This window comes from Peromyscus maniculatus, chromosome 7, assembly GCF_049852395.1.
Source record: "Peromyscus maniculatus bairdii isolate BWxNUB_F1_BW_parent chromosome 7, HU_Pman_BW_mat_3.1, whole genome shotgun sequence".
Lineage (NCBI taxonomy): Eukaryota > Metazoa > Chordata > Mammalia > Rodentia > Cricetidae > Peromyscus > Peromyscus maniculatus.
The window spans coordinates 67007764-67021451 of record NC_134858.1 but is presented as its reverse complement, the minus strand read 5'-3'; the positions used below and the strand labels follow the sequence as shown (position 1 = coordinate 67021451).

At 47.0% G+C, this 13688-nt stretch overlaps 1 protein-coding gene across 1 annotated transcript in view; it reads right to left on the bottom strand.

Annotated features, from left to right (window-relative positions):
* Positions 1–13688, bottom strand: part of Anxa2 (annexin A2) — a 40653-nt gene that overhangs the window by 6522 nt on the left and 20443 nt on the right. Inside the window, exons 4-7 of the mRNA XM_076576593.1 lie at positions 9082–9176; positions 5187–5300; positions 2064–2154; positions 1320–1399 (exon numbers count right to left, since the gene is read on the bottom strand). Coding sequence (XP_076432708.1) covers positions 1320–1399; positions 2064–2154; positions 5187–5300; positions 9082–9176 — 380 coding nt within the window. The remainder of the gene's footprint in view (positions 1–1319; positions 1400–2063; positions 2155–5186; positions 5301–9081; positions 9177–13688) is intronic.

The window sequence follows — 13688 nt, the reverse complement described above, 5'->3', positions numbered from 1 at the left end:
TACAGGAAAAGGACAGGGAAGACAGTCAGACCTAGCTCTTTGTGCATTATGAGGCTGGAGGTGGTTCCTCTCCAACTCCGGTGAGCCGTAACTTCTTCATTCCTGAACAAACACCACCTACAGCTTTTCTCCTGTCAATCCAGACAAGGCTGGGGAAGAGCGAGTTCGTTGAGGTCGTCGGGGAAGCAAGTGTATACAATGTGCCTCACCAGAGTTAGCCACCCCTGGGTGCCCAGTCCTGAGTAAGCATCTCCCACAATTCTCTGAGCCACCCCCCAGAGAAGCAGAAGCCATTTCAACCTCTCCCGCAAACTGTGCATCTTGGTAAAACACATGCCCCCTGAGAGTGCCGTGATGATGTGCAAACAGAGGGGAAACCCTTGCAGAGAGCAGTCAGCTGAGCCCAGGGGTAACAGGGTTGGGACCTGAGCGGGACCCTAAGGGGCTAGCAGTATGGTGGCAGGTGGGGGCCCTCTGTACAAGACAGGCTTCCAGGTGAGGGACACAGCGTCCAGAGGGATCACAGAGCAGGAAGACAGAATCACAGAGACGAAGATAAATGTTGGCGTGCCCAGGGCGAAGGCAGTGGGGCTTTCCGGAAGGGTGCGGCAGCCATGGGTTTTGCTCAAGGAAGCAAAACGATGCAAGTGGGTTCTAAAAAGACCCGGGGACTGTGGTGCCCAGACAGGGGCACGTGAAGCCAGGAGAGCCACAGAATTGTCACTGTCACGGAGATTCGAGTGGGCATCTGCCTGCAGTGCACTCCTCAGTCACATTTGCCTGAGAGGAAAAGTCCCGTCCCTGGACAGACAGGTGCTCAGGTGCACGCTGGCCGGAACTAGAGATTCACAGGAGACACTCCTTACATCCTCGTTAGTGTGCTAACGTTAGCCAAGAGCCCACAAAGCCCCCCCACACACACATGCCAAAGCACAACACAGGCAAACATCTGCACACACAAGAAAGGCCAGAGGTGAAAGAAGTAAGGTCACGTGCATGGGTTTGGTGTGGCCACAAAGAGTGGCGAAGCGACCTTCCTTCAGTCACTCGGTGAAGGTTCACACAGAAATCCAGGCCAGAGCTTGGGAGCCGCCCACCCCTCCCCTGGCCCCCGAGTCCAGTTGTCCACACGGTTCTGCAGGATAAGAAATCCTATTAACAAAATGACAGCTCTGCAGCGGCGGGAAGGCAACGGAATTTCTGAGCAGGCACGAGGATTTAGTTAATTCCTCCCCAGTATAGAAGGAGCTGTGTCTGCCTGCCTGCCTGCCTGCCTGCCGTGGAAGGAAGCAAGGGGGGAGGGGAAGACTGAGACCAACCTTTGCAAGGGCGACCATCAGCTTGCGGAAGTCGCCAGATGTGTCCGAAACGATGTCCTTCTCCAGATCGGTCTTGTACACTGAGAAAACACCACATCTGGCTTAATGCTTCCCACTGGTACACCCAGCCGCCAACCCCATCTCTCTCTCTCGCCCACCACGCTTCCAAAAGCAGGCATTGTTGTGGTAGTGTGGAAATGGTCTACTCCTGAGTCCCCATCTGAGGAGGAAGTCTCTAGAAGGATGTTCGCTCCCATAATATCAGAGTTAGGGTGATTGTCAGTGCCAAAAAACAAGTCTAAATCGAGCCCAGAGGGTCCTCGGGCTCTCTTTAATCAGCGGGCTCTTTTCTAATTAAAATCCTGGTTCTCAAGCTGGCAGGATGGCTCAGTAGATAAAAGTGCTGGTGGCCGCAGCTGGTGAACTGAGCTCCAGCCTTTGGACGCCTCACAGTAGGAGGACAGAATCGGCTGCTTTGGAGGGTTGACCTCTGACTTCCACACATGTGCACAATGTGGCAGGTGTATGCTTATAATCTCGCTACTGGGGAGGCAGAGACAAGGGCATCCATGGGACTCACCAGCTGGCCAATCTAGCCTAATTGGTGAGCTCCAGGTTTAGTCACACACACACACACACACACACACACACACGCACACGCACACGCACACGCACACGCACACGCACACGCACGCAGGCGTGCAACTTGGGCTGAGAGGCTGGATCCCAGAACAGGCGACTCACTTTCTTTATACACCCTGTTAATCTCCTGCAGCTCTTGGTTGGTCCTGGAGCAGATGATTTCAATGAGGGAGTCCTCATCAGTCCCCAGGCCCTGTGAAGCAAGAAGCCCAGACATCAGTGGCCCTCCTCACCCTCAGCCTACTGCAAACAGATGGCTCTGTTAGCTACATCTCCCCACTGCACCCCTCTTGAGCAGTCTGTCTGTCTGTGCTCGTCTCCTTCAGCACAAAGTAAGGCTGTTTTTCTGTCACATCACCAGATCCCAAGACGGTGTAAGTGGCACATCTATGTTCAACTATGTTTTTTAAAAACATGAATGAGACGAGACAGCCCTCAGATATCTCACAGGGCTGGGGGAGGCCACAGGCTCCCATTTGCCGTTAGTCTTCGCTAGTTTCGATCATGGCTGCCCGCTATTTTAATAAACAGGAAATAGTTGTCTTCATTGAAAAGAAATGGTATGTGGTTACTGTCCGGCAGCTGCCATAGATTAGAACATCTACTTAGCGGAGAAAGGTACCGTTAGGGTAAAAACGAGTCTCTCTTCTTTGAAACACAAAAATGGCTCAACGTTTAAAAAATGCATCATGTGACATCCATTTTTGCTTGGTTACTCTGCACTTTTTGGGTATTTTAGTGAAGGAAAGGGGAATAACAAAATTGCTAAACAGTCCTAGACACCAGCACTTTATTAGGAAATGAGAGTTTAATGAGTGAGATATTCTGGTTTAATATATACACTTTTGAGCTTGCTGGAGAGCTTGAAAGACTCAATGAAACATGTATTTCAAAGCTGCCTTCCTGATCAAAGTCAAGGCTTAATAACCAGGGTCCTCTAGTACTTGTCTTCACGAATAGAGAGGTACCACTTTGAACTAAGTAGAATTACAGCTGTTTAAAATGTAAATCAATTAGAAGGTGTTAATACAATAAGAAAGGTCCTTATCCACATGAAAAGTGTGTCAGCTATTAATTAAACTTATTAGAGTGTATATGCCCCTTTAAAAATGTGCTTTGTATAATCTAAGCTAAGCCCCAGGTTAATAGTTAATTTTGATTTTTAGTCTTAATCTAATCTTTGACTCTTCTCCCGGAGTTTTTGATCATGATTTTTCGCAGGTTCCAGCAAAGCCCCAAATTCTTCCCTTGTCAGCAAAAAGTCTACACAGCCCTCCGAGCAGGTATTCTGAGATGACCACCAAGTTTCTGAATATTTCCTGGGAGAGGCAGGTTTTTTTTTTTTCCGGAGATGACAGAAATGGGAACTGACAGTAACTCATGTGCCAGGAGAAATGCCGTGTCCTGACACTGAAGGAGCAGGCGCCGAGCACATAGTATCTCTCTCCATCACCCGCATATCGGAAAACTCTAACAGGGTTTTATCTCTGCTTTCAAAGGTGACCTTGGCAATTTCTAAAACTTTGGCCCAAGCTTTCCACAGCTTACCTATAATTCTTATCACAGAAGCAACTTCTCCTGTGACATACGGCAAGACACCGCCACTGGTATTGCTCAAAGGGAAAACTGACTTTTTTATTATTATTTTTTTTTTTTAAGGAAAGCATCGTTTTAGTTAATGTCCCTTCAAGATGTGTATATTTCAGAAGGGTTCCTCAACCGGGACAGCTAATGGAAAGGCTGGCATCAGGTCAAAGATGGCACAGTTAAAGCACCTTTCACGGGGTTCGATTACTTGGATTAGTGGAGTGACTGACAGCTCACACAGGCCTGCTTCGAGTCAATAATACCTAATAATAGAGGCCAGGGAAATCACATGAACCACAACTAAGTGGATTCTTGACAAAAGTAAGATGAACTGATCTGAGTGTTGATGGTTTGAGAAACCTAGGAAAAGATTGGATCACACATGGCCCCAAAGGTCCAAAGATTTGGCAATCTCAGGAATCTACTTTCATCGAGTTGTTGTTGACATGAAACTATTCTCTCTCTCTCTCTCCCTTCCCCCTCCCCCTCCCTCCCTCCGATAAAGTCTCATGTATCCAGCCTGGCCTTAACCTCCCCACATAGCCAAGGATGATCTTGAACATCTGATCCCCTCTGCCCCCATCTCTGGGGCGCTGGGATTATTAGCGCGCACCCCATGCATGCCTGGTTACAGGGCACTATATTCTTCCTGATCTCTCCCCTGCAGCACAGCCTATCTAGGAGGACACTCCAGGCAAGCCCGCCCAAATAAACTGAGTGCCACTTGAGCTATGCTGATGAACTGAAGAAAGAGACATTTAACAAGTCCTACAGTGGCTCTGTGCTAGCAAGTCCAGGGCTCTGGTGACGCCCTGTGTGTGAGGGGGCCTCATTCCAGTGTGTTTGATAGATGGCTTCCGCTCACTACGGATGCCTTACCCAGCTGTGCCAGCAGAGGGCAGCATCAGATTATCCAACGTGTCACAAGCGCACCCAGAAAGCCCCCCCCCCCCCAGCTTTGCTGTGTAGAACATTTATACAGCTCTTACATTTAAGTAATATTGTGTAGCTTAGGTGGGCACAAAATCCAAGGGTCCTTCTAAACTAGAATTTACTAATTTAACCTCAGGTCCCATGTTCAAAATAACTGCAAAATCAAAACTTAGATAACAATATTACACCTTGCCAAAACTTTCCACTGAATCCAGGTGCTATTTCCAACCTGAAATCGAGCCCTACCTGCACTACGTTGCTCATTTTGGGCTCAAATCTGAATTTTGGACCGGGACTGGATGGGGGAAAGTCAGAGGAAGCGGCACCAGGAGGGCATGGGCAGAATCTGCAAGCTTTGCTAAACAAAAGCTGCTTTTCTTTCTCCTTAACACCCCACATATCCTCCTTAAAGAGGAAGTGTAATCAAGGAAGCAGTTTTCCCGAAAGGCATTCCAATCGCCCAGGTGCCAAGTCTGAGCAGCTGCTGACTTCTCAGCATCAGGAAATTTCTTTGCAGTCTTAAAAAAAGGGAGAGAAATTGAAATATTTTTGGTTCAAATCCTGACAACTTATAGCATTGGGGAGGGGGGGTATGATTTCAAATAAGAGCCCCGCACAACTGACAATCACCTAATTACACTCACAAGGCTGTAATTCACATACGTTAATGGGAGAGCTGACAGATGACATCCCACATGTGTTTACCTTCATGGAGGCTTTCAGTTCAGAAGCATCATACTGGGCAGGTGTCTTCAATAGGCCCAAAATCACCGTCTCCAGGTGGCCAGATAAGGCTGACTTCAGCGCTGATGGAAGCTCCTGCCAAAGGGAGATGGTTAGGAGCCACGCTTATGATCAATATCCATTTTAAAACCAGTGAGACAGAAAATGAGACATCTCTGTCTAAAAGGCAGGCTGTGTGTCTTTGGCCACTCTGTGATCTGGGGAGAACTTCCTCCCGACATTCCCTTCATCAGACCAGGGGGTCAGAAACTACGTTGTAACAAAACCTATTAATATCCAGGCTGATCACTAGGCAGAAACCGGTGTAGCCTGAGAGTTCCTGAGAGAGCTAAGAACGGAGCTTCACGGTACCATGGGGACACCTGTGGGAGACAGGGCACTTTCCAAGGTCAAAGTCTAGCTGAAAAGAAGTGAGGTAGAGAGAACAGCAGAGTCCTCCAGGGCTGCTGAGATCCCAGGGAAGACTTGTGAAGCTGCCCTAGGGTGGGGCCTTGTAGCCTGCAGAAGGCACCGGAAGTCCTAGCAGGGCCGGGAGTGGAACCGAGGCTGCCCTGTGTACAACACTGCACCTCACAATCAGCCATCTACTCCTCCAAATCAGGGTGGTGTGAGTGAAGATGATGTGAACTCCAGCCCCCCAGATTCCCCTTTTGACTCCCTGTTGAAAATTATTTCTTAGAGGTGCTGCCATCCTTGTGAACACATGATTTTAATAAAGCCAGGGGTCTGAGGCAGTACTTACATATGTAGACAGATATTCTTAATTCAGGGTGGCTCTTAAAGATATTTTCCTTGGAGAGTGGGCATCTTAACGGCTAAAGGTACGGACTGGCTGAACTGAACTGATCGGAACTACAATGGTTCTCTCGTGTGTGTGTGTGTGTGTGTGTGTGTGTGTGTGTGTGTGTGTGTGCATATATGAAGGTGTGCATGTGTGTAAAGGTCACAGGACAAGCTAAGGTGCCATTCTTCAGGTGCCCTCCACTTTCTGTTTGAGACAGGGGCTCTCATTGGCCTGAAACTTGGCCATGTTGGCTGGCTGGTCAACTGTTCCTGGGGATCCTCCTGTCCCTGCCTCTAGAGGTGATGGGTGGCCTGCTTTAGAGACAATCTTTCTGAACACAGGTGTCAAGAATGTCAGATCTGATGTAGATCTGAGGAAGCATTGGGACCAGCTCATTCACCTTCTTTCTCTGGCTTCTGATGCCCTAAACCTGCATGGGAGGTAGGAGGGTCTTTCTAAAACAACACATACCAATTATGATGCCAGCCTTCCGAACTGGAACCCTAAGGCTAAGGGATCCCAACTTAGTCTACCCTCCACATTCCCCACCACCATCTCTGTTCCAGCCTTAACAGGCATCTGGGTACCTACTGGATTTTTCCGCTTTGACTTGACTTGCTCAGAATGTCCAAACAAAAATCCCATAAGGGATTAAAAAAAGAACAGTTGTCCTCTGTACAGAGAAACCTCATGCCTAGTACTGGTTTGAATGTGCAAAGCACACATCCAAATTCCTTCCTCCTCGTGCCCCCCCTTTGCTAGCTGTACCAAGATCTGTGGCTTGCCACCTGGGCAGGGTCAGTCTGGATCCCTCTAGAGCAGTGGTTCTCAACCTTCCTATGCTGAGACCCTTTACACATACACTTTAATACAGTTCCTTGTAAGGTAGTGACCCCCGACCACAAAATTATTTTCCTTGCTACTTCATAACTCATTTTGCTACTGTTATGAGTTGTAGTGTAAATATCTGTGTTTTCCGATGGTCTTAGGCGACCCCTATGAAAGGGTCATTTGCCTCCCAAAGGGGTCATGACCCACAGGCTGAGAACTGATGCTTTAGATCAGACCTTGACCAACAATGCATCTGAAAAAAAAAAAAAAATGCCAGGATGTCCTTCAGAAATGACCTCAAGCAGTTGTGGCATCTTTCTGTGACAGATGATCATTCTGGGCCACCAAGAATCATCAGGACAGTAGGCTGTCCCTAGCACATGGCAATGCCTGTGTATTTGCTGACCCTTCTCATGACTCTGATAACATCTTTACTCCAACAGGCTACGAAGGGTCTGTGTTCTGCAGCCCTCTAACGTCAAGTCAAGTTCTGTGTGTGTGCACAGCTCCAAGACCACACCGAATGAGCAGTTATTTCCTACTGTCCAAAGTGCTGGGCCTCCTGTTCCAGCAGGAACTTGGCTCTCCCAGCTCTCAGATCCTCTGGGAAAGCTAGAGACATAAAACACTCCGCTCTCCGCCTCACTGCAGATTAATACAAGTCTACTGGAAGAGGAATTTTAGTGCACGTGGGATGAAGGGAGCCAGCTGTCTTCCTTTTTATGTCCTTTCCAACTATGTCAGAGCATGGAGGAGGGAGCGACGGCCAGGCTTGACCGGGAACTCCCAGGACCTGGTGGTCATGTCAACTCCGGGAACACACAGTCTCTTCTGGCATCCTGTCAGGTCACCTCCACTGTGGCTGGAAGTGAGCCTCAAGTCAGAGGGAGCTGCAGGACGCCACTTATGGCTCCGTCCGAGAATAAATGAAAAGCTTTTAATAGCAAAAAAAAAAAAAAAAAAAAGTTAAAAAATTAAGTAGCACGTCCTTAAAAATGAAATTTCCCAATGCTGAAGGCAAAAGAAGATAAACAAGTGGGAGAGCTGCTTTTAACCACAAGTGGACCAGCCATGGAGAAAACACACAGACACCCCCGAAACAGCAGGAGCTGGGCACGCTGAAGATGGTGGGAAAACATAGCACTTCGCCAAGACCGGTCGCTGCGATGATTTGACAAAGCTAAGCATGTTATTAGTTGTGTGTGTGTGTGTGTGTGTGTGTGTGTGTGTGTGTGTGTGTGTGTATGCATATATATGTTCATGTGCACAGGTACATATGCACATGTATGTCTACATGGGAAGGTCGATGGTTGATGTTCATTTTCTTTCTTCAATTGAGCTCCATCTATTTTTTGAGACAGGGTCTCTCACTGAACTCAGCTTTCGGGAATCAGCTAGACTGATTGTCCAGGGAGCCCCAAGAATCCTCTTGTCTAGACTCCCCAGCACTGGGGTTACAATGACAAGCTGTGTATTTAACTTTTTTTTTTTTTAACATGGATGCTGGGGATTGAACTCAGATCCTTCCTCATGCTTGTGTGGCAAGCACTGTACCAACTGAGTTGTCTCCCCAGCCCTTCAGTGTAGGTGAGAAGATTCTGTTAGGATCAATGCCCAGTGGAGGAAACCATGCCAAAATTAAGTTCACAACATCTGATGAAGAAGCACAAGAAGCCAATAGAGGAAGTGAGTTGTTCTGTCTAAAGTACTAAGCACAGTACCTGACACAAAGTAAGCACCCGACAAGTGGTTCCACTGCTGCTATTCCTTGTGATCTATTCCAGAGTGTCTCCCTCGTGTGCTCTAGGGTGTTACCTTTACGTTCCAGCTCCCACATGTGTGCCTGTGTGAGCAGCAACCCTCACAAGGATGTGAGGGGGAAAGTCTTGGACATCCAAGAGTTCTAGAAGGCTCTTTTTGGTTAAAGACGAGCCACAATTCACAGAAAGAATGTTGTGCAGTGGGTGGGGGTGGGGTGGGGGAATGACTCAGCAGGCAGTGGTGCTAAATGGAAAAAAAGCCAGATGTGGTAGCACACATCTGTAACCCAAGCATTTCTGTGGCAAGATGGAAGATGAAGACAGGAGAATCACCAGGAAGCTCCAGAGCCACCCGGGGTAGGCAGGATGACACAAACAAGGGACACACATATACACACACACTAATGAAGAACAGAGCCAGCGATATCGGAAGACATTAGTCCAGCAAGGCCTGCCTTCCACCCCGGGGAGACTCCACTACCTTCTTGGTCCTCCTCTGATAGGCGAAGGCGATGTCCTGCCTCTGCGCATTGCTGCGGTTAGTCAGGATGTTGACGATGGTGACCTCGTCCACTCCTGCGGAGAATCAATTGTGAACCATTAACCCACCACACTCTCCTACTACAAGGGACCTTCATACAGTGAAATCCACGTGCCCTTTTCCACACCCAACACTCGAATGTCAAGAGCAGCTCTTCCCTCTTCCCGACCCAGCACAGACATTCTCATCACCCTCTTTCCCAGAAAGCCTTAGACCTGGGGCCTCGACCCTTTAAATATTTGTGCTTAAAAAGGCTATTTTATTCATGAATTGGTTCCTGAAATCAACTATGGGAGGTGTGTGTGTGTGTGAGTGTGTGTGTGTGTGTGTGTGTGTGTGTGTGTGTGTGTGTGTAACTCTGGCAGCCAGACGGAATGAACAACAAAGATTTAGGGGGATTTTAAATGAACATCCCCAAGTTGCCACTTAACTGGAGAATTAATAGACAGAACCTTCAAAATGAATTAATAGAGACAATTATTTATATTTATTGCAAGATTACGACTGTATAAATGGCTAGGTATAATTTCTATAATTATACCAGCTGTCATGACAAACGAATCAGGCTTAATATGGCAGTTATATTTTAATAGCTTAATTGATTAATAGAACCACCCTTATTGAAGGCGAGATTGTCTCACAAGGAAAACACACATCCTGTGCTTTCAATCTTCAATAGGTGACTTTAATAATCAATTTTACAACTGTATTAAAAAAGAGTAAGTGTTTTAATTTAAATTAAATCTAAATTGGGAGTTTTGAAGTGCCACCCAAATGTTTCAGTACCTATTTTAATTGGAACATGTGTATTTACAAAGATAAGCAATACCTAGTGGTATCTGAGAGTTTCCAATTTTGTATCAGAAATATTCCACACATGTCATTTAAGTCAGGAAAGCTCGGTCTTAAGGATTCAGGCAGAGAGAAGGCTCTCTCCTGCCTGACTAGGAACTTTGTTTAATAAAATGAAAAGTCTCTGCCACAACTGGGGAGGTATTCCAGATCCCCTGAGCTCACAAGGTCACTCAGACTGCACCCGGCTTGTTGCACAGGAAGTCAGAAGCATCCCAGAGCACTCGAGCCCAGAACTATGATGTCTGGGGGCAAAGCAACGAGCAGATGGACACGGGATGCATTCTGATGCTTCATGGTCACTAGAAAGTTACAATTTCTGGGTATAAAAATAAAGATGGGGGCCGGGGAGACGGCTCAGCGGTCAAGAGCACTGATTGCTCTTCCAGAGGACCCCAACTCCGAGCAACCACATGGCAGCTCACAACTGTCTGTAACTACAGTTTCAGGGGACCCAAAATTTCCCATGGCAAAACACTAATGCACATTAAAAAATCATAATAATAAAATTTTAAAGATAAAGATGGCTTAACATTTTTATATACTCATTTCAAAGTGAGGGCACACCAATAAACATACTAAACCATTAACAAATGACTCTGACTTCAGCTTAGATTTTAGGGCAGTCAGTATAAACACAGAGACCCTATTGCTAGACTTGGGTCAGCTCTGAGGATGCTGATGTCACCTTGGATTTCCAATAAGGGGCTATTTAAAAATCCTTTGTCAAAAAAAAAATCCTTTTGTCCACATACTGGAGTACTATGTGGTCATTTAAAATTACAGCGTGGAAATATTGGGGAAAATAAACAACATACAAACAAAAGCACAGAGTGTAAACCAGTCGGCCCACTATAACCTAATTTTTATTTAGTTCTTCATTTTGTTTTTGTTGTTGTTGTTTGTTTTTTCTTTTAGAGATGGGGTGTCACTATTTCGACCCAGTTGGCCTCAAATTCACAGAGATCTGCCTGCCTCTGCTTCCTGCATGCTGAGATTAAAGTTGTGTGGACTACACAGAGAAACCCTGTCTCAAAAAAAAAAAAAAAAAAAAAGGAAGAAAAAGAATATGTATCTGTGAATAGGACTGGATCTAGAAGCATATTTATCAATCAAATTTATCAAATAATCAATATTATCAATCAAAGTTTTAGCAGTGATCATCTGAGGGGTGAGGTAATTAAATATACTTGCAAAATTCATCATAATGGCCACGGGGGGGGGGGGGGTGAGATACACAGTGAATGTTGCACAGTCCTTGAACTAGAATCAACCAGTGACCTCACTTCAGAAGACACTGAGCAGGATCTGGCACAGATCTGTAACCTCAGCACTTAAGAAGCTGATACAAGAGGATTACAGGTTTTGAGTCAGCCTAAGTCACATACCAAGGCTTTCAAACTATTAAGAAATGGGAAGAAAGAGACATGGGCCTCTTTTTCCTTTAGAGATGGGGAGTCCAAAGATGAGACTGAGGCCCAGGTATGCATCAGTGACCTGTGGAAATGCTGGCTCCTGTGAGTCACACTCTGTATATTGCCCGCACTGGGGACAATGGACAAAGACCCACAGTTCCACATTTAGATGTCATCAGGGATGGTGGTAGATTTAGTCAGAATCCTAAAGGTTATTAAGTCAGAATGTGACCCTCAGCTGACCAGTACTGAAATCCCAGAACACTTACTAAAAACTCTGCCCCAAGCAGGCAATGTGGATCAGTGGATAAAGGCAATTGAGGCTGAACTTGACAACCAGAATTTGAGCCTTGGAGCAACCCACATCATGGAAGGAGAGGACAGACTCTCCAAAGTTGTCTTCTGGCCTCCACATGTGCACCACGGCATTCTTTCACGTACAGTAAATTAATCAACCAATCAAATGCAAACAGCCAAACTCCTGAGTCCCCACCAGAGCTCTATTTGTTAGGACTTTCTAGGACCTGGGAGCCCAAAAGCAGCATTTTAACACCAACTCCCAAATAATCCCTTCCATGGGACTCACTGACAGAGGTGGGTGACCAAGGCTGGGGAAGGGGAAATCTACCACTGTGCTGTACTGTTACACCATCACCTGCTTTTACGAGGCAGAGGGTTGACTGCCGTCTTTGGGAAGGGAATATTTACTTTTCTCTAAACAACCCAGGCAAGCAATAACACCTAGGAAGAGGTAGCTACACAAACTGTAACCCCAGTTCTCAGCCACCAAAGAGGCATTTGGCATTCCTTTCAGCAGCCAGGTGTCCAGTTGGCCAAACTGGAGGTCGGTCTACTCCTTGGGAAGGAATCAAACTCGGGTCCTCTGCAAGGGCAGCAAGCATTCTTAACTGCTGAGCCCCACTCAGGCGATCTTTTTAAAATTTACTAAACCTACTCAAACCTTAGAAGTTAAAGTTGCCTAAGATTGTATGTATTTGGCTCCAGGTGAGGAAACAACACTTGGGCACAGGGTAGAGGCTAAGCATGTGTTCCCTGGATGAGAATGGCTAGCTAATCTAATCATCTACATACTTTTGCTATTCCAACTGAAGACATGGGGAAGGTCAGTCATTGTTCTAGTCCACCTGAGGAAGGGCTTTGCTAATGACAGCTCTAAGAAGGATGACTGACAGCTGGGCTCCGGCAGTGGCTTTGGGGGCTTGGGTCTTTTCAACCATCCACCATATTTTTTCAAGCATTAAAAAGTTTCAAGTAGCTGGGCACTGGTGGCCTTTAATCCCAGCACTTGGGAGGCAGAGGCAGGCGGATCTCTGTGAGTTCTAGGCCAGCCTGGTCTACAGAGTAAGATCCAGGACAGCCAGTACCATTACACAGAGAAACCCTGTCTCTGAAAAACCAAAAGAAAAAAGAAAAGGAAAAAAAAAAGTTTCAAGTGTTGGCTGAACCCAAAACCACAAGGCCTGCACCCGCCCTCCTCCTCTCTGTGGGTAGAAATCCCAAGTCTGCTCCGTCCATACTCCTGCATTCCATGGAAAATGCGTGTCTCCACTGTCCATGGCAAGGGACCAAGAGCCGTTTGGAACAGGATGCTGACTCACAGCGGCAGAGACATGCTGACTGCACAAAGAGCGGATTTCATTTGTTTGCTGAGGGCTCAGGAGGCCTCAGGACAGGAGCTGCCTGCTTGGAAAGAAAAGGAGAATTGCCTTATCCGGGTCCCCAGAGGGAGGGGGCGGGGGTCGAGGGCTACAGCTCGGGTTGCTGGATATCCTGACATTTTTGGATTAGAAGAAACCATCTTTACGACAGAGCCTGAAGTATACCAGGGAGGACTGACTGGGCCGGGGCCCCAGGGTTACTATGACGGTTAGTATTACCAACTTGACTAGATCTAGGATCTAGAGTCACAAACTTCTAAGCATGTCTGTGAAGCGTTACCTAGATAGGGTTAACTGAGGCAGGAAGGCTCACTATAAACGTGGGCAGCACCATCCCGTGGCCTGGGGTCCTGGACTGTCTAAAGTGGAGAGAGTGAGCTGAGCACCAGTGTTTATTTCTCTCTACTTCCTGGCTGTGGATGTAGTGTGGCTGGCAGCCTCCCATTCCTGCTGCCACGCTTTCCCCACGGTGATGGACTATACACTCCCATCGTGAGCCCAAAGAAACCCTCCTTCCCCTAAATTGCTTTGGTCGGGTCTTTTGACCCAGGAATGAGAAAACTAACACAGGAGGCCTCTGCATAAGCAGCGGCAACCAAGG